Source organism: Aulonocara stuartgranti (assembly GCF_965226115.1).
Source record: "Aulonocara stuartgranti genome assembly, chromosome: 16".
Lineage (NCBI taxonomy): Eukaryota > Metazoa > Chordata > Actinopteri > Cichliformes > Cichlidae > Aulonocara > Aulonocara stuartgranti.
Window position 1 is genome coordinate 20,887,618 of NC_138952.1, and position 20,393 is coordinate 20,908,010.

Genomic DNA, 20,393 nt, shown 5'->3' on the forward strand with positions numbered 1-20,393 from the left:
CTCGGGCTAGTCAGAATGGTCACACTGAGGCTCTGAGGAAAGTCTTGACCTCCACTGCCTCCACCACCACCATACAACAAAAGATGGACAACTCACAGCGGCAGCAGACTCTTCCAGTGATTCTTTACTGACCACAGCCCACCAGCAACGAGCCCTCATTGGAATGCACGACAACCACACCAGTGTTGAGTCCACCACACCAGACAACAACAAGTAGACCCTCCAGCTGCCCTACAAAAGTCCACAGTAGTCTTTGGCCCTGGTCAGAAGCTCAGATGAAAGAAGTCATGGCTCACGACTCGTTTCCCAAAAAAGACATCAGCACACAGTCTGGTTTGGGATGATGATGACAGGGAGGTGTACAGAGAGGTCATGTGAGGTCAGACAACATTCACCTTGAAAATAACCTCAGAGCAGAAGAAAGTGGACAAAGAGATCCACATGTAGGCCCTTGCTTTTGTTAAGGTCCCTAGTGTTTTTCCTGTTTCACCTGTTTCTGGACTGCCTGTGACTTGTTCTTTTCTTGGAATAAATCCTAAACTTTATGTTCAACCTTCATCTACCTCATCCGTCATTAGAGCCCTGGCGTGCAGCTATTTACACATGTAATACCAGCTGCTCCCCACCTTGAAGACAAATTGACAGTTTCTAAGTCCCGTGTGTTCAACAACCTGCGGAGTTCACCCCGTCAGGGCATCAGGACAAGTGGTGAGAGAAAGTTTTACAGTGATGATAAACTTTGAACATGTACTTTTACCGTCTTCTTGTTGCCAATTAATCTATTAAAACCAGATAGATGTTTAAGAAAGTTATTAAAGTAAAAATAAAAATTTACGCTACAGTTTAGAGAAAAACTCAGTGAAATGATTTTATGAATTTAGAAAACTAACTAATATAAAATAAAAAAAAACAATACATACCTACACCTACGAGAACGTCCGTCCACTGCTTTCAAATGCTCTGTGTTTTTATTATATTACCTGTACTAAGTTTCCTAAATCCTGCCTGCAGTGCATGTCCTCCATAAAATTATATTTAAAAGGACCAAAGCTAAACATTTTCAAACAATAAAAAATACACTGAACGTTTTCTAGAAACTAACTAAAAAAAACAACAACACGTAGACTGTCTCTTTGCACATACCTCTGGATGTACAAGGACAACTTCAGAAACAAATGCCTCGATATCACAAGCTCCTTGTAGTCAAAACATAAATGTGCAGCTCACATTTCAGCCTGTTTAGTGCACCAAGTCTGCTCCCTATGGGTCGCTGTCAAAGCATGACAGTGACAGATGGGAGGATTTTGGCTCGTTTACACGTGTTTGGTCAAATACAATGCAGTTCTGTGAAGCACTGCAGTGTTTAAATCCATGCATGTTGCTGCCCGTTGCTGTTGAAGTGGAAGAACATAAATGTGTTGCTATATTAAATGGGCTGTGCTCACCTCACCTCCCAGACGATTAGAGATGTGTGTAGGCCCCCAAGCAACCATTGTGAGATCAACATGTTGAAATACTGCAAAACTAATCTTACTGTGTTTTCCCAAAACACACATGATGTGACCCCCACACTGGGTGAACATCACATTTACGGGGAGAGCAGACGGGGAGAAGTAAAGTGCTCTCTTCCACCAAACACCAGGTCAGGGAGGAAAGTCTAAACTCCCATTGGCAAGGGAGACGTGCCAAGTGAGCTCTGCCTGCACTCTGAGCTCCAGCCATTGGCCCACTTTAGGGCTATAAAGCAGTAAGGTGTGATGGACTGACTTATCTGTGCTCTGACATGTCTTATTATTTCTCTCCATACATCAGTGTGACAAATGCACACCAAACCAGAGATGAAGGACATGCAAACTCAGGATCTTAAGGGAGATTTAGTCACCTCTATGAACTGAATATGGTGCCTCATTATGTTTGTCATTCAAAGTTTTTTGTCCTCTGTTCCGTTGATCGCTCGCCTCCCGCCCACTTAAACAAAAACACCTGACATGTGCCTGACCGGATCCCAACTTCTCATCTAGGCTGAGATACGGAATCTGATGTTTCAGAGCCTGCCTTCGTTTCTCCTTAGAGATCGCTACGCCTCAAGGAATGTCTGTGCCATACACAAAACCACCAACGTGCTTCCTGTGACTCACACACACACACACACACACACACACACACACACACACACACACACACACACACAGTGATGACCTACATTGAACCTGCCTGGATTTTTAGGTCTGTTGCTTGTGCCGTATTTGTGTAACAGTGTGATTAATGAATGATGGAAATGGAGGAGTGTGTTGGATTTTTTTGAAAAAGTCCAGGTGACCTTCATGAACAAAAATCTCCATATTATAATCTTTCAGATTACGACATGCTGATGTGCAAGTTATCTTTTGCACTCCATGTTATGACTGTATCCTGTGACCATGCCAGACAGATAACTTGTCTTCATAAAAATTCCAAGTTTACAGCCTGTCTTTGTCCTAGAAGCATCCGGACTGCTGTCATGCTGTCTGTGCTGTTGTTTGACCCCTCTGCAAAAGTGCACCGCGATTTGTTTCTGATTTCCGCAGCGCTATCCGAGGCCTCTGTCTCTCGCGCTGGAGACATAGAGGGAGGCATCACTTTCTGGGGCATCAGATGGGGCCATGTTGAGCCCCAAATAATTTTCTAATATAAATGCAAATTGAGTTGTCTTGTATCAATGCAGCAGATAAGACAGATGAAAATATGCTTCTCTGAGCACGACTCGAGCCACTTTAATTTTCCAGAACTTTACTAAAAATTGCCTCAAATGTTTTTTTCAAAGAACAAAATGGCTGCAGTGTTTGGTAATTCTCCAAATTACCCCCCTTTCCGCCCAACCACAACTTCCACCCCCAGTGTGTGCATACGTTTCTGCTATTTGGAAAATGGCCATCAAAGTGCACTTGCAGTTGAACCGGGCTTTTATCTGAACTCCCAGAGAGAAACTCGCTCCAAGAAGCTGACATTAATTCCACCGCCGTAATAACTAGCTCGACCAAAAACAACGTTTTCTAAGCGCTGAGTGCAGCTGCATCCACTTTTGTTTTCTCTTGATGTTAAAGCAATCTCTTCTCCCGTGCGCCGTTTTAGGATAAATGCCCATAAAAAGCTTTGCCTTTGCTTAATTTGGATTTATTTCACTTCTACTTTGTCTTTTTTGGGGGGTAGAAAAGTGAAATTTAGTGGTGAAAATTTTGAATTAGTTCTATATTCATAAGATGGCCTTTACTTCCAAATTCATATCTCCTTGGCCTTCATCCTCTTTTTTTTTTATCTCTTTGCATGCAAATGGTGGCAAAAAAGAGTCTGGTTTCAAATTAGAACGCTCAAAGCTTTTCACCATCACAATCTCGACTCTGAATGAAGTCAATAACTGCATGCACCCTCGCTTTTATACAGTTTATCTGAATTTCACTTCATACAGTGCACACAGAAACAAAAATAATGACACGTAAATCTTGAGTTTAAATATCATACTCATATTTACTGTTGGAACACATGAACCCTGTTTGTAGTATGCATATTTAGTTAATTTTTGTGTATTATATTCAAATTTCTTAAATTATTTCTATTCTTTCACCAGCGTTAGGGGTACCAGTTAGCTGTTGAGGTGAACTGGCATCCATAACTCTGAACTGGATAAGCAGAAGAAGATGGATGGATGGATGGATGGATGGATGGATGGATGGATGGATGGATGGATGGATGGATGGATGGATGGGCTACACCAAGCATCACAGGAGGGTGGGTAATTAATCCATTCATCTTTATAATTTAGCTTAGGTATGTAACCAGTTGTGTCTGATTATAAGTTTGAAGTAACTGTTTTTGCGTCTTTGTTTGTTTGTTTGTATTTGTTTCACCTTGTGGGTCTGAGTGGTCAAATCAGCCAGTGTTTAAGTTCCCTTTGTCTCATGTTCTTAAATTAAAGAGAAGAAGGAACAGCTCACGCCCCAATCCCACATCATCCATCAGACATTTAGGAGGCAGTTTTATGGCATGGCTGTGTATGGCTGTGAGTGGAACCAGCCTATTAGAGCTTATTGATGATGTGACTGCCGACGGAAACAGCAGGATGATGTCTGAAATGTACAGTGCAATAGTCTCTGTTCAGATTGAGCCAAATGCTGCTAAATCTCTCTGGCCAAGTGCATAGTGATGCACAGCAATGTACAAAAGCAAATCAAGGCAAAGAAATGGGATATTCTTCAATCACTAAGTCAGTTGACTGGTCTCTGCCCGACAGAGGATGCGCCACAAACAAGCTACAGCTGAAGGTGGGTGAAATCAAGATCTAGCAGAGTATCTGAACTTCAAAAATATTTGTAATTCCCAAACATTTAATGCAACATTTTTCTTAAACCCTCGAAATTACAGCTGAAAGTCTGCACTTCGATTACATCTCGATTGTTTGATTTAAATTCCACTGTGGTGACGTGTGATAGGAAAACACAACAGGTCCTCTTGAATGTTCACAAGATTGTTTTGTTAAAACTTTGGCTCTCGCTGCCAATAAAAGCTAACTAAGCAAAACTTTATTTACATTGTATTTGACTACAGACTTTGTCAGAAAAGGAATGCAATTATTCGGATAATAACATAACAAACACCTCAAAGAATTTTTTAATTGAAATTGAGAGAACTCAATCAGTGTTTGCAGAAGCACTCAGACTCTTTACTGAAGGAAAAGTACAACAATGCATTTTATATATTAACATTTTCCACCATGATCTGCTAAAAAAAAAGAAGATTTTCTTCCTAATTAAACCAAGCGTAGCTCATTAAAAAGAAGACATTTTTCACACCAACTAGTTTTCCTTTGTATGCTGGATATTTGAATTCTTACAGAGGTTATAAATTTGTGCTCCCTCACTAATAAGCTAGTGTTCCTCCTATTTTAAATTGTGGTGTGGGTGTGAAATTTCCAGCTGGTGTGCCATTTGATTTTCTCACCTTTGTTTTGTAGAAAGTGAGCAAATGCAGTGAAATCTCTCTGTTAATTTCTGTCTTTTAATTGCTCTTTTGTGTTGTTGTTGTTTTTTCTGATCTTTTTGTATTCATTTTGTTTCTTTTGGACTTTTTCCCATACACCCTCTTGACTTTGGTTTGTTTCTCTGTGTGCATTTTGAGTCTCTGTGTAGTCACTTGGCGCCCATTATTGTGTTTGTATAATTCTGTTAGTTGATTTTACCAACCAATTCAATCTGAAGTGATTGGTGAAGCGAAGCTCCTGACCCAGTTAAGTAATCCTCTGCTCAGTGAACTCTCTGTCACAATTAACAGCGCCATGCGTCCTTCAGCACCATGGATAGCAGCCAGAGTGAGCCTGCGGGCTTTTGTCGCCACCTGCTGGTCAATATGATTAAGTGACATGAATGAGTTCACGTTGATGAACAGCAGAAGATGTTAATATTAGTTATATTGACAAACATGGAAGCAGAACACATTATGCCTCATTCCTGTACCAACCAGCATACTGGATATTTCCCAGTGGCCCCCAGGATTACAGGCCTGTGGCACTGACTTTCCATGTCATGAAGACCCTGGAAAGACTCATCCTTGACCAGTTCTGACCTATAGTCAGGCCACATCAGGATCCCCTTCAGTTCACTTACCAGCCCCACCTTGGAGATCAGGACCTGCTACGCCCATCTGGACCAGCAGGCAAGCACTTCGAGGGTCGTGTTATTTTTTTTTTTACTTTTCCAGCGCATTTAATACCATCAGGTCGATCCTCCTGGGTGATAAGCTGACAGCGATGCAGGTGGATGCCCCGTTTGTGTCCAGGATTGTTGATTACCTGACAGGAAGACCACAATAGGTGCATCTCCAACACTATGTTTTTGACAAGGTGATCAACAACACAGGGACACCAAAAGGGACCGTCCTCTTCCCTTCCCTCTTCACCCTCTACACCACAGACTTCAGCCACTGCACATCTTCAGATGTTTTCTCATGACTCAGCGTAGCTGTGGTTGACTCCTTTGTCACATGGTGCAAGCAGAATCATCTCCAGCTCAACGTGACAAAGACCAAAGAATTGATTGTGGACTTTATGAGGACCAGGAAACCTCTGACCTCTGTTTCAATCCACAGGGTCAACGTAGACATTGTGGAGGACTATAAATATCTCGGATTACACATAGATAATAACCTGGACTGGGTTAAAACAGCTCTGCACTTTACAGGAAGGGCCAGAGTCATCTCTGTTTTCTGAGACGGCTGTCTTTTAACATCTGTCAGTCAATGCTCAGGATTTTTTATGGGGCTGTTGTGGCCAGTGCCATCCTCTATGCTGTTACATGCTGGGGCAGCAGGTTGAGAATCGATGCCACAAGACCCAATAAACTGATCCACAAGGCCAGTAATGTTGTGGGGACAGAGCTGGACTCCTTGAGGTGGTGTCAGGGAGGCAGATGTTGTCCAACATAAGGACAATGCTAGATAATACCTCCCACCTACAATACGACATGCTAGCCAGTCACAGGAACACGTTCAGTGAGAGACTGGTATTACCCATAATGCACCACTGAACAACACAGGAAATTATTCCTGCCTGTGGCTGTCACAGTCTGGCGAGGGCAGACTGTATGAATTGAGAAAAGGACCCAAAACGCAGACTCCAAGGAACAGGGAACAAAACTTGAATGTTAACAAAAGGCGAGCCGTTTAATATGGCTGGTAGAAAAGGTAGTGATGGGACGTTCTGTATCGAGGCTTCGGAGCGTGTGTCGAGTAATGGAGGGGGCGTTTCCGCGAAGCGCGTATCGAGGCTTGCTTCATTTATGGGAGGAGCTGAAAATGATGACGTCCGAAGCCTCGCTGCCTGGCTGTACCACGTGACTGGTTCATGAAGCGGTTCGAATTTTTTCCGCGAGATATGACAGCGATATAAACCCCTCAGACTTCATTCAAAATGTGGGTGTTTGATGGAGAGTTGCGGTTAGTGAGAGTTTGGAGACAGTTTGGAGGTTTATGAGAGTGAGGAGAGAAAGTCAGGAGAGAATGGAGCCAGCTAAGAAGAGGAGGATGTCCTCCCCTGTGTGGGAACATTTTGATCTTATTCCTCCCAACAAGGTATGTGAATTTCCACAGAAGATGTATTTTCATAATACTGATGGTGCAATAAAACCTATGTTAGGCTGTCTGTACTTTTGTACAAGGTGAGGTGTTTGCTATGTGCCAGGGAGCTGGGATATAACAACAACACCTCATCCATGCTTAGGCACTACAGAGCTTTGCATGAGAATAAGGGGAACACCGATTGTGGAGCAAGACCAGGTGAGCCATCAAATGCAATGATAATATAGCATGCTGTAATGTTACTAAATGATATAACAATATCATACAATGCAATAAGTGATGTGTGTGATATTTATATTTGTGCTTTGTTTTTATTGTCTTTCCATACTGCCAGCATAAATATACACAGTATACTGCCATCACTACAATATAGATATTTTACACACTCCTTTTGTTGTTGACATTTACAGGCTGTGTGCAAAATGCCACACTCTTCAAATTCATGCCAGCTATTATTTTTACGTCCAGTAGGTGTCCTACTAGAGCAAATGAAGCTTCATGAAGCTTCGCGTTGGGGTGAACCAATTGGATGAAAAGCTTCAGTGCTTCATGGGGCTTCATCTGCCCATCACTAAGAAAAGGTACAAACAAAGGGCAAGGCAAACTGAAGCAAAATTAACACAAACCTAAACTGGGGAATCTAAACAAACAATAAGAAAAACCTAGACAAGAAACTTGGAAGCATGGCATGGCATCAGAAACATGGCGTGGACAACAGATGACCTGACAATCACACACTGAAAACAGAGGACTTAAATACACAGGAGGTGATTAGGGGAAGTGGAGACACATGAGGAAACAGCTGACTAGGATAAACATAATGATGCACAGGCAAGAGTAAAACTAACCGCATGAGCACAGAACACAAGACCCCTTTTCAAAATAAAACAGGAAACATGCAGACTTAGACACGACAACCAGAACTTGACAATGTAAGACACAGACATGAAACGCATGAAGAGCAGGGGAGATTTAACATGGTTGGAAACGGAGGGGGAAATAATAAGAACTAGAAACACTTAGGCATGATAATACAAACTTGATAACATAAGACACGCAGCATGAAACACGAAGGGTGAGGGGAAGCTTAAATACAGGGGAAGAAAACACAAGGAGTCTAATAACCAAATGAACTTAGATAACCTAATGAACAAAATAAACTCAAACTTAAAACGCTGGGTCAAAAGACCCAGGACCATGACAGTGGCTCTCTCCTCCATCTAATGTACAGGACACAGTGCAGCAGTTAAACCCTTTTGCACATCCTCTAGAGTGAAATAACAAATAACATGTTTTACAGGTTAGAATAAAAATGTCAATCATATATACTCCACCTCTGCAATATTCTGGATATAATAACTGAGCTATTTTTACATTTCGGAAACTTTGTAATATAACTGTGTTATTTCGTTTAGTTCAGTCTGTTACTGTTCTTATTGTTTGGGAGCAACTGTGACCACATCATTTCCTTAGGGATTAGTAAAGTTTCCTCTTTGGAGCAATGATCCGTTCCAGATTCAGGTTTGTCATACAAAATAAATTCACAGAATATGATGGCAAATCTCTAACTGCCCAACAACATACAGCACAAAGGGTTATAGTACAATTGTATGCGCAACATGAAGCAAGCTGTTGTTTCAAAAAACTAGTTGAATTTGATCAGCTTTAACATAAGAAATTAAAATTTTACTTTTCTTTTACATATCGAGCTTGTTTATTTTATTTTATGTTACTTTGTAACTGAGATTCTGTCTTCTGTGTGGTTTTCCCTTACTGGGTTACTTTATTTTGCCATATTGTTTTGTATTCTATTGATGTATTCTACTTTATTTAAGTTTAATTATTGGTTGTGTTTATTGTAACACTTGGAAGCACCCGCAGTTATCTTAATAGGAGGAAATGCACGGGCTGCATGAAGGGTAAACTGTCTCAGAGTGGTTGATGTTCATGACCATTCAGGACTTGTGCAGACTACTAACCAATAAATACACACCTGAATGAATTTTACTGCATAGTTTCCCATTAAAATGCATCTTTAGCCTGTTTTTGTTGTGATTTACTGTTAAAAGAGGCCAAACCATTCTCTATGCTTGTTGTGGCTGTTTGCGACTCTGCTACTTCTAGAAGGACTGCTGAGAGGGTGCAAGCTGGAGGCTGACAGGCTCAGGTCCTTCCAGCCAATATGAGGCTGAGCCATCACTGCTCGCGTCCAATCAGCTGAGACCTGATGGGATTGGATTAAAGTGTTTCTCCTCTTGGATACTTTGAGTAGCTGACACGGATCTGCGTTATCAGTGGGTCCTGCGTGCACGTCGTGCTGTCTCTATCGGCTTTTCGTCGGTGATGGAAAACACTCGCTGCTTTGCCAACCGTTTCTCCGACTACAAAGGTGCGCTGCTCCCGGGCCAGGGCGCCGAAGCTGCCGTGCCCGTCGTGGTCGCCAGCATAGATAAAATCCTTCAAACTGTTCCCATCGACCTCAGCGACTGCGACGGAGGGCTATACGATGGGCCGGCCGGGGTGGCTTACATGCTGTATCACGTCAGCGAGTTCCCGCTGTTCTCTGAGTACCGGGATGTCTACCTGAAGACGGCCAAGCAGATCATCGACATGTCGGTCAGATACGTGGATGCGGAGCCGGACAAAAACATGCGTGCCGCCTTCCTGCTCGGCGGGGCGGGCATCTACGCTGTGGCCGCTATGATCTACAAGTCCCTGGGCTTGGCTGATTTCGTGAAGCCGCTGACTAAATTCCGTAACCTGTGGGAGGTGTGCGCTCCCATCCATTTTCTGGAGTGCGGCTCGGATGAGCTGTTTGTAGGGCGGGCTGGGTACCTGTGCGCCGCCCTGGTCCTCAAACAGAAGCTGGGCATAGAGGTGAGCGCACAACAACAGCATGGCGCACTTTAAAATGATAAATCCCTCTCCGAGAATAAACTTCAGCTGCCGGAGCTGCCACTAACGAAAAACAGGTCTAAGTGTGGACTAGATTAGATAAATACGTATTCCTAATCTGAATCCAAAAGCTTGTTTACGTCAGTTTTTTCTGCAAAGGTTATTTTATAGACCGAGATTTTAAAAACACAAGTGATTCCAATTTTTATTTCGAAGCTCAAGGTGCTGTCATAACTTCCATTTCATATTGCAGTTCATTGATTTAAATACTTCTTATTAGTTTACTGATTATAAATTTTGTATGAAAATCTCTGTGGGAAAATCTCAAATTCCCACAGAAATCTTAACATTTTCCTCGGACAGTAACTAACTGGATAAATCCATCATCTCGATGAATGCTGATAAAGATTTTCTCACTAAATAAATTGTCCGATTCTTCTCACACCATTAATTATACAAAATAAAGATAAAAGCAGATAACACCACAGGGAGTCTGGGTACAAGTTTTAGGGCGTTGTGTTGAAGCGCTGTTTACGCCCACTGCTGGACAAATTGTGTGATGCACAATTTCCAAATTCCTCCAAGGTGGGGAAAAATGAGGGCGTATATAAAACTAATGTTGGCCTTGGTTCAGCGCTGGTGACTGGTCATTGCAAGTGACCAGTCACATTGTTATTAAGTCATAGCTTGACAAAATAAATAAATAAAATATATATATACTATTCAGCCAATAACATGGCAGCAACTCAGTGCAATTAGGCAAAGTAGACAAGGTCAAAATGACCTGCTGAAGCTCAAACCAAGCATCAGAATGGGATGATGGTATGACTACTTCAGCTGCTGATTCACTGGGATTTTCCCACACTATCATCTTTGAATGATTCCCCCCCCCCCCCCCCCCCCCCCACACATGTTGTTGATCAGAACTCAGAGAAGAATGGCCAGTCTACCTCAAACTCAGGAGAAGACAGAAGTAACTCAGATAACCACTTGTTAAAAATGTGTTCACATTTTCAGGTTGGATAAATTTAGGATTATGTTAGGAAGGGCATCCAGCATAAGAATCTTTCAAATGAAAGGTAACACCTTGTGACAAGGGAACAGTGGAAAGTAGCTTCATAAGGTGTCGCTGTTCCCCCTGTGAGACGTTTGGGTTACATGCCCTGAGACTGCTGAAAGAGCAGCTGTATGGGTTTCACACCTTTATCCATTAACAGGGAATTCAAGTGTGGAAAAAAGAGATGTAAAAAAAAACCTTTAGTGATTTCAGAGAGAGATCTGTGAGACCAGACAGACTGGTTCAAGTGATGTCACTGGAGTCAGCACCACATGGATGTTTGAAAATGGAAAAAAAAGGTTGTTATGGAGTAGAAAAAAGTGAGTTTCCCAGACATCTGTGGCTCACTGTAGTGGATGTCTGCCTGAAGCTAACAGGTCTTAAACTTTTCGTCGTCTCAAAGTCAGTTTTTTAAACGTGTCAAAGACCTTTACATAAAATAAGTAAGTAATCGCACCACTCGTGAATTCTAATGCTTGTTGAGTGCCCCAGAGATGGTGGTTACTAACAGCTGTCTAAATGAAGCTCTTGAGCAGCAGCTAGAAATTATGCAACCATGGTGCAGTTTGCAAACAGCCCTATGTTGATGCTTTGCATTTCAAAATTTCTAAAAGTGTTAGTCTGTGAGTCTTTCTCAATAAAACATTTTGGAATCATAAGCTTTTATTTCACACAGAACTCATCCCTGCAGCACTTTGTCAGCATAATATAACCAAATGTTGTGAGTCACTGGAGTTACACTGAACATGTTGTTGGTTTTGACATAAAAAGATAACAGATGAATAATCTATGTTAAACATTAAGCCTGCTTCTGCTTTAAAAGTTTTTATTCTTGTCATTATTCCTTTAAACATTCATCACGAGTCAGTCAGTGTCATTATTTTGCATGATTAGACCTGTACTTGGAAATGTTTGGGGCTGGCTTTGCTGGGGGAGGAATAGCAGCACAGGAAGCCTTTTCACTGAGCCACTGTGCATTATCAGATGCTGGGCCTGCCTGGACTGAATCAATACAACCATCATGTTTTTAATTACACCTGTGCTTCAAAATATTAAAATGTCTCCTGGGAGAAAGGTCAGTTTGCAGTGTGGGTGTGCACAACCATTAAAATGTTTAATATTTTAACGCTGCACAATGTATTTCCAATTGAGTTTTTATCTGTGTTAACTGCAGTGTGTCATTTGCTCTGCAGATTCTGAGCAAAGATCAAATCAAATCTATTTGCCAGGCCATCATCGAGTCAGGAAAACAGTATGCCAGGAAGAAGAGAAAGCCTTTCCCCCTCATGTACTCGTACTATGGAACAGAGTACCTCGGTAAGAACCACCAGCTTCGTGCAACGTTCAGTGCCCTTGTTATAAAGGTAGTGTAAATGCACAGATATCAGGATTTTTCACAGTTTCAGTCCTCTGACCACAGCAGGAGCTTCTGTTGTCACAGGACTGGTGTGTTCATGTGTGTAAAACTAACTGTCCTTTTCCTTGATGGGCATCAGAGGAAGAGACCCCTCAGGGTTGAAGTAACTTTCACATCAACAGAGTTCATAGTAAGCATAGCCCTGCTGGCCACTTTTGCATGGATACAGCAACATCTTTGAGGATGACGAGGAAGTGGAACAGTTATATTTTGAGAGATCTGTAGATTAGAAATACCTGGATGAAAATATATGCTGAAGATCCTGCATGTGTTCTCAGTTTGCCTGTCATGAGAGGTTTGCTATTGGAGGAGTTTCTTGATCGATTTGCGGTGGGCTGGGCTGCCTCAGAGAGTCTTGGTTTCCTGCATGTGTTTAGCATTATTTAGGAAGTCTCGCTCCAGGATCCCAACGAATTACATCCATGTTTGATGATTCTGTAACTTACGATTCTCATCCAACGCCAGTGCAGGAGGAAGACATTTCTTTGGTGGAGTCTGGGGTGGTGGATGGTTGGAGACAGGAGCTATGGGCCTATGATAAATGCTTTCCTACGGTAACTGATTCAGTCATGTTCACAGTGTTTTTTCACGTTGCTTTCAGGTCATTTAAACATTATATGAAAACCTGAATATTCAGTACAAAAGCGCAACAGTGCAAAAGTCTTGAGCCACCCCTCATTTCCTTATATTTATCGATTAATATGGGAAACAGCTGCAGTGATTTATTGAAACATGTGCAAACATACATGGAAATACAGTTTAAACAGCAAAAACAGATTCTGTTTAATTCTGTTAAACTTGAAAGTCAATATTTGCGATGATCACCTTTATTCTCCAGCACAGCCTGAACTCTCTCTGGAAAGCTTTCTTCTATTTTCTTTACGCAGTTTTCAGGAATAGTGCTCCGGGCTTCTTACAGGATGGATCTTGGTTCCCTTTTGTTCCATTTTCTGTCAAGATGATCCCACACAGCCATTGCCACTTTCCAGATGGTATCACACTTCAGTGTCGTGTCTTTTTATGCTTGAATGATTTATAGGTCAGTATTTAGTGGCTTATTTAAAAAAACAAGTCCTCTGAAAATGTCCAGGTACAAAGACTGGATTGAATTTGAGTGAAAAAGCAGCCAATGTCCAAAAAAGAAACCCAAACTTTTGAAAGACCTTCAGAAAGCCTAGAAAACTACTACTAAAGACCATTTTGATAATGACAAAGTCTGGCTCTTTAGAAGCAAAACAAAAAGAAATTATGAGTGACTCAAGACATTTGTACGTTACCATAGTTACTACCGTATTTTGAGTATTATGTAGTTGTTACCTATAATGTGAGAGTTTGGAAATATTGTCATTGGATGTGGAAAGCAGTTAAACTTGATGCGAATCTAAAAATGTGCAGAATCATCCAGCTATGATGTTCTTGTCAGGAGATAATCTTCTTGGATGGTTGCAAGGCTACAAAGGGTTACTCTTCTATCTCTTGTTATTTCCAGCGTCAAGCATGTCCGTATACTTGTAATTAGATCAGTGTGTAGACGTGTGTGTCTATTGTTCAGACTAGAGGACCTCCGGACAACACATGTGTTCAGATAGTCTGAAGCCTAATTACTCTATATTACTGGATCCCTTCAGTGTCTTTTTAGCTCTTTAGTACAGGTGCTGCATTCCTGCATCATGTACAGTAAATACTGTCCTGACGAAGTGATCTCTAGTTTTGAAGCATTCTATTTGTGGGCCAGATGTCATGTAGCTGACGGACACTTCCCTGTTCTTGCATCAAGTTCGGGCTGCTGATGTATTTCCTCAGTGCTGGAAAATAGGACTTTATGTCACCTATCAAAACTGTCAAATATGTACAGTGAGCTCCGGATTAGAATGGAACAAAAACAAGTCCTCCCGTTGTGCTCTGTGAGCGTTTGCGCTTTTGTGCTCTGGGTGGTGTCCGTCTGTGTGCCTGGCATGGTGTTTTCCTGCATGCCTGATTTTGTTTGTGCATGTGCGACCCTCCCCACACACCTCGCCCTCCCTCCTCTGTCAGGCGCAGCCCACGGCCTTTCATCTGTGCTGCAGATGCTGTTGAGCTACCAAGACATGCTCAGTGGGGCTGAAAAGGATCTGGTGTGGCAGAGTGTTGATTTCCTCATGAACCAGGAGCAAAACTGTAACTGGCCTGCAGAGCTGGGAGCCATCATCGAAAGGGAGAACGAGTTGGTGCACTGGTGCCACGGAGCCCCGGGTAAGCTCAGAGCTGTTAATGCCCATCATCCTGTTCCTGTCCCGTGGTTTAGAGCCCCACTGCTACACTGTCCTGTCTCTTACAGGTGTGGCGTACCTTTTCGCAAAAGCCTATCTGATCAATAAGAAGCCACAGTACTTGGATAAATGCATTAGAAGTGGAGAACTCGTATGGCAGAAAGGTCTGCTGAAGAAAGGTCCTGGGATTTGTCACGGAGTTGCAGGCAGCGCATATGTCTTCCTCCTGCTTTATCGGCTCACAGGCAACTCCAAATACATCTACCGTGCTCAGAGGCAAGAAAGCCCTCCTTTTCTGGGGAGCTGCAACAACCCAGCAAACATTTTGATATTGAATAACTGTTTTTTGTCAACATCAAGTTCGAATAAATACACTCAACAAAAATATAAACGCAACACCTTTGTTACTGCTCCCATTCCCCATGGGATGGACGTAGAGACCTAAAGCGTGTACCAGTTCCCACGAATATCCAACAACCTCGCACAGCCATTGAAGTGGAGTGGACCAACATTCCACAGGCCACAATTGACAATCTGATAGACTCCATGCGACGATGTGTTGCACTGCATGAGGCAAATGGTGGTCACACCAGATACTGACTGGTTCTGGGTCCCCAGACCCCCAATAGCGCAAAAAACTGCACATTCCAGGGTGGCCTTTTGTTGTGGGCAGTCTGAGGTACACCTGTGCACTACTCATGATGTCAGATCAGCATCCTGATGTGGCACACCTGTGAGGTGGGATGGATTATCTCAATATAGCAGATGTGCCCACTACCACACATTTGGACTGATTTGTGACCACTGTTTGGGAGGGATGGTTATATTGTGTATCTGGAATGAATTTTAGGTCTCTACGTCCATCCCATGGGGAATGGGAGCAGTAACAAAGGTGTTGCGTTTATATTTTTGTTGAGTGTAGTTTCAAAATGACAGCTGACCTGACATTGGTTTGAGGTACTTCAAACCATCAAGGCAGCTTATGTGAGAGCAGTGTGTAATTCAGGGTTTGGTAACATTAACATCTAACCATCTACAGTTTGGTTTCTGCAGGTCTACTGCATCCAGTTTCTACCAGGAAGATGATGCCAGGGTTTCAACCATGTCTGCTATTAAGAAGTGTAACATAAATGTGATTAATGGCTTTGTAAAACCAAAATAGTGGGAATATTCAGGCTGTATTCAGCATTATCTGGTGTGTGTAAAATTGCTGGTGATTTAAAGGAAATGCTTAAAATTTTGAGAACTTTTGCTTGTCAAGAATTAGATGAGTAAATTGACACAATGGTCCTGTCTTCGTGTCTATTTGAAGCTGACCGAAGACAGTTAGCATAATGTAGCACAGAGCTACATGGGAGGAACCAGCTAGCCTGGCCATTAAACAGTGAACTGTCATTTTTACACTTTGATTTTTGGACACATTTCAAGGGCTTTAGGGGTCCTGGCATGTGAATTATTTCACCTTTATTATATTACCTTATCAAAGCCAAGCTGTCTGCTTTGGTTTATTTGCAGTGCTAATGCTAAGCTAGGCTTCCTGGCTTTTGCTACATGTATAACACAACGAGTGCGGCATCAATCTTTTCTAACTCTTAAATGTTTGAAAAAAACACATTGGGCATAACAAGAATCACAAAAACTGTTTCATCACAAAAGCTTCATACATGTGGGTCATGTTTTTACATTAGCAGCAGTGACAAACACGCATTATCTACATCTACAGCAGCCGTTGTCATGTGACTTTTACACTATATGCATATCAGGTCTGTGACTTTACATGATCTGCTTGCCCTTTGCAGCAATAACATTTACAGTTGATTGTGGAATATCTTGGTAGGAAGAAATTTCACAAGACTTGTTGCAATGATGACATCCTGTTAGAGCACCATGCTTCAATGTCATGACCTCTTTTGAAACAACCTACTCTTTTACAAATGTTTGTTTAAGTTGTACTGCGTGGCTAAGTGCTTGATTTTATACACCTGTGGCACTGAAAACACCTGAAATCAAAGATTAAGAGGTGTGGCCCAATGCTTTTATCCACATTGTGTACATTTATTGTCTTAAAAGGAGGTTCAGAAACTTCAGGTGCACTCCTGATCTCTACAAGAAGTTATAGCTCAGTTCTGGACATGCTGCTTTCACATTGTGTTTTTATGTGTCTCCATTCTTGTTTTGTCCACACAGGTTTGCAGAGTTCCTCTTCACTGAGGAATTCAAGGCAGGCTCTCGCTCAGTTACCAGGATCTACAGTCTGTTCGAAGGCCTGTCGGGGACTGTTTGTTTCCTGGTCGACCTCCTGCAGCCAGACCAGTCAGAGTTCCCTCTGTTCAGTGTCTTTGTGTGAATGGACTGAAAGGTTACTGCTGTTCACTGACCTGAACAGACCCCGCCCCTTTCCCAGTGAAATCGCTAAACAACTTATAGAAACTTTAGGATTGATATTGTGATCAGAACGAGAGTGGAGGGATGAATGTTTTTTGTTTGGGCTTTAGATCAATATCACACAGAGGAAAGTTGCTGTAGAAAAATTGTCTTTTTTCTGTTTGAATGTTGAGCTTTGAGGCTTTATCCGATGCATGGCACTCACAAAAACATTGTCCATTGTTGTCACTAGTGATGGAGGTCTATATGAGATGTCCGTTGGGCGTATACATCAATAAATCTGTTTGGGGACAAATAACAAAAAACAAAGATGCTTCTTGTAACTCCAGATTCGTCTGGGAATCATCAAGTTTGCTTCTGTATCGTAAAAGTAATGCAGTGATAGTCGTGAATGCATCCATGGGTACAGTGCAATATTTTTAATGGTGTAAACAAATGTAGGCTAAAAACAACGCGGCCACAACTAACTCACTGACTCCGCTAACACTAAGCTGTACTTCTTGTTTACATCACCCAAAGCGCCCAGATTGTTCCGTCTGTGTTGTCGTCTGCTTTATCAGGGTCACTCTAAGAAAGGAGCCCAGCACTAAAGTACAGAGATGAGAAACTGAGATATTCTTCCAAGATGCTGCTCTCAGGTCAGAAACACACAAGCTACTTACACATAAAAGTAAAAGGCAATCACACCCCAGTCACACACACAAAAAAGCTGCAAACAGAAAAACGAGTGTCACATAAATGCCTTTAAAATTTTTCTACCAGTTCACCAGCTCAGCGTCACATATCGCAGACCTTTGAGTTCATGTCTTTACATAATCGCAAACTATAAAGATCATCAAAGCTGGGTGGGGAGGTACAGAAGGGATGTAACTGTTTATCGACATAAAAGTAACACTTTGTTTCCGCTGTGCTGTTCTCACCCGCTGAAGCTGAGGTTACGCCTTGTACCAGTGTGACAGCCATTTGTGTTTATTAATATTTCAAAACTATGTTAGCTACTGTGTGGGTACTTTCAAAGTGATCAATATGTTGTGATTGGTTTCAACTTTTACCCTACAGATAAACAATAAGTTAGTCTGTACCTTTGTGATGGAGACGGAGGAGAAAAGAACAAAGTGTGCTGCCGATGTGAGAATTTCACTTTTCGTCCAACTCAGTCCGTTTCTTGAGGCGACTCTTTCTGTGGTGAATTTCTTGAGCTAAATGCGCAAATGAGGCTTTACAAACAAATGTCTAGCTTTCAGATATGATATCACATCTCTCAGAGAATAAGAAGGCAGAGAATACAGGAAACTGAAGATGCTTTGGGAAGCTTATATGAACATGTGGCTCATGTTGATTAAAAAAAACTGCCTGCGAATAACAGCAAACCAAAGCAGTTTCCCAACTTTAACTGAGCCGGTTGTGAAACATTTACAAGCTGTACATGTGTGCTGCTGTTTTTCATTTGCAATCCAAGCTGTTTAAAACAATACCTGCTACTGGATTATTGATACCAATAAAGTGTCCAGATGACAAAATAATAGAGATGACTGGTGTTTTATTCAAGGGAGAGGCCTTGCAGGAAAACACACTCAATACATGAAAACACAGAACCGAAGCGTCCACTGGTGATTGATGAGGATCTGTTATTGGAGACTGCATAAAAACTGATGACTTTTAATTGCTGTAATATTTTATCAGCTTTTCAATGCCGCTTTATGAACAATGTGACAGAGAAAAAAAATCCCCTTGTGAGTGGATCAGTACTCGCAATAGAAAAATATTACACTTTTTCAAATGTATTTTTATGCTTTTCAGAGCTGGAACCATCGAGCTTGGATGTGCTGGTCCACAACCGCACAACAGCCGTCAGTGAGGTTCATATAGATAAATAAATGATGCTGTACATACTTGTTTTACAACATTTTAACAGTATTTTATAGGTATATGCAAGTATGTATAGGTTGCACTAATTATATTTCAGTTTTGGGGGGTTCTTTTATCAACCTGGCTCCTGCTGCAGTCTTTAAGGTTAGAGCAAAAGTGGAGGTTGAAGATGGAGCTAGTTTAAGTCCAAAGGTGAAACAAATAGACTTAACCATCTTCTATGACCACATGGGGGGGTAACAGGTTTTTTTGTGGTTTTTTTTACAAAATTAAATTTAGTTTTTGTTCCTGTTGTTTCTCCTTTTGCATTTAAAATTGTTTACTCAGTTAATATATACATTCAGCTGATTTAATTTTGTTAGCCATTATTTTTTGGTGCCGTTGTATTTAGCTGAACCTCTCAGTGCCCATTTATTTCTTAAAATGGCTTATTTATGTGATTGTGCATATCTGACATTATTTTTGTTGTTTGTGGGGTAAAATAAAACCCACATTTTGGAAATCATTACACTTGTGCCTGTATGTTAATGGCTGCTTAGTCCCTGATATTGGTAGAGGCACTGAACAGTTGGCTTTTAGAGCGTAAGAGGAGAAGGACGCTTCGCTTTGTTGCAGCCTATAAACATTTGTAATTTAATGGAAGCTGCGTATTCTGAGCAGATAAAAACTACACTATTACATCTTTTATTTTATATTTTACCTTTATTTTAATCCATTATAGGAGTGTTGAAGACAATGTGAAGATATTAATACTTAACGTGGGTTAGAGGCTCTTAATGTCGTCTAGAACAGAGTCTCAATAAAATGTCTGAACCTTTCTCATCAGTATTAAACTCCAGCACTACAGGCTATTTAGAGGTGAGTATTTGGTCCAGCTGCGGCCCACACATGTAGTGGGCCACAGCTGTTACGTGGGTGAGCTCAGCTGCCTCAGTGCAAGAACATTTTCACCTTACATGGGCCAGATGTCAAGTCACACCTGTTCCTGCCAGGACTTTAACTGAGCTGTAAGTGCCAAAAACAACATAGGTCTCATCTTGGTCATATCCCACATACATGTACACTCTCTGGCCACTTTATTAGGTACACCTTGCTAATATTGGACCCTATTTTGACTTCAGATCCAACAAGATGTTGAAAACAGTCCTCGGAGATTATGGTCCATATTGACATGATAATATCGCACACTTTCTGCAGATTTGTCAGCTGCACATCCATAATGTGATTCTCACATTGCAACACATGCCAAAGGACTGTGGAGGCCATTTGAGTGCAGTGAACTGTCCCGTTCAAGAAACTAGTGTGAGATAATTTAAACTGTGCAACATGGTGCGCTATACTGCTGTAAGCAGCCATCAGAACATTGATTCACTGAAACTGTCATGGTCCGTGGAAGTGTCTGGGGATTTTCCAGCCT

At 41.7% G+C, this 20,393-nt stretch overlaps 1 protein-coding gene across 1 annotated transcript; it reads left to right on the forward strand.

Annotated features, from left to right (window-relative positions):
- Nucleotides 1–9,261: 9,261 nt before the first annotated feature.
- LOC309690865 (lanC-like protein 3) lies at nucleotides 9,262–17,152 on the forward strand. Its single transcript, XM_082508266.1, has 5 exons — nucleotides 9,262–9,981; nucleotides 12,250–12,373; nucleotides 14,508–14,705; nucleotides 14,791–14,998; nucleotides 16,910–17,152. The coding sequence occupies exons 1-5, from the start codon at nucleotides 9,448–9,450 to the stop codon at nucleotides 17,067–17,069; spliced, it is 1,224 nt and encodes a 407-aa protein (XP_082364392.1). The 5' UTR covers nucleotides 9,262–9,447; the 3' UTR covers nucleotides 17,070–17,152.
- Nucleotides 17,153–20,393: the final 3,241 nt, after the last annotated feature.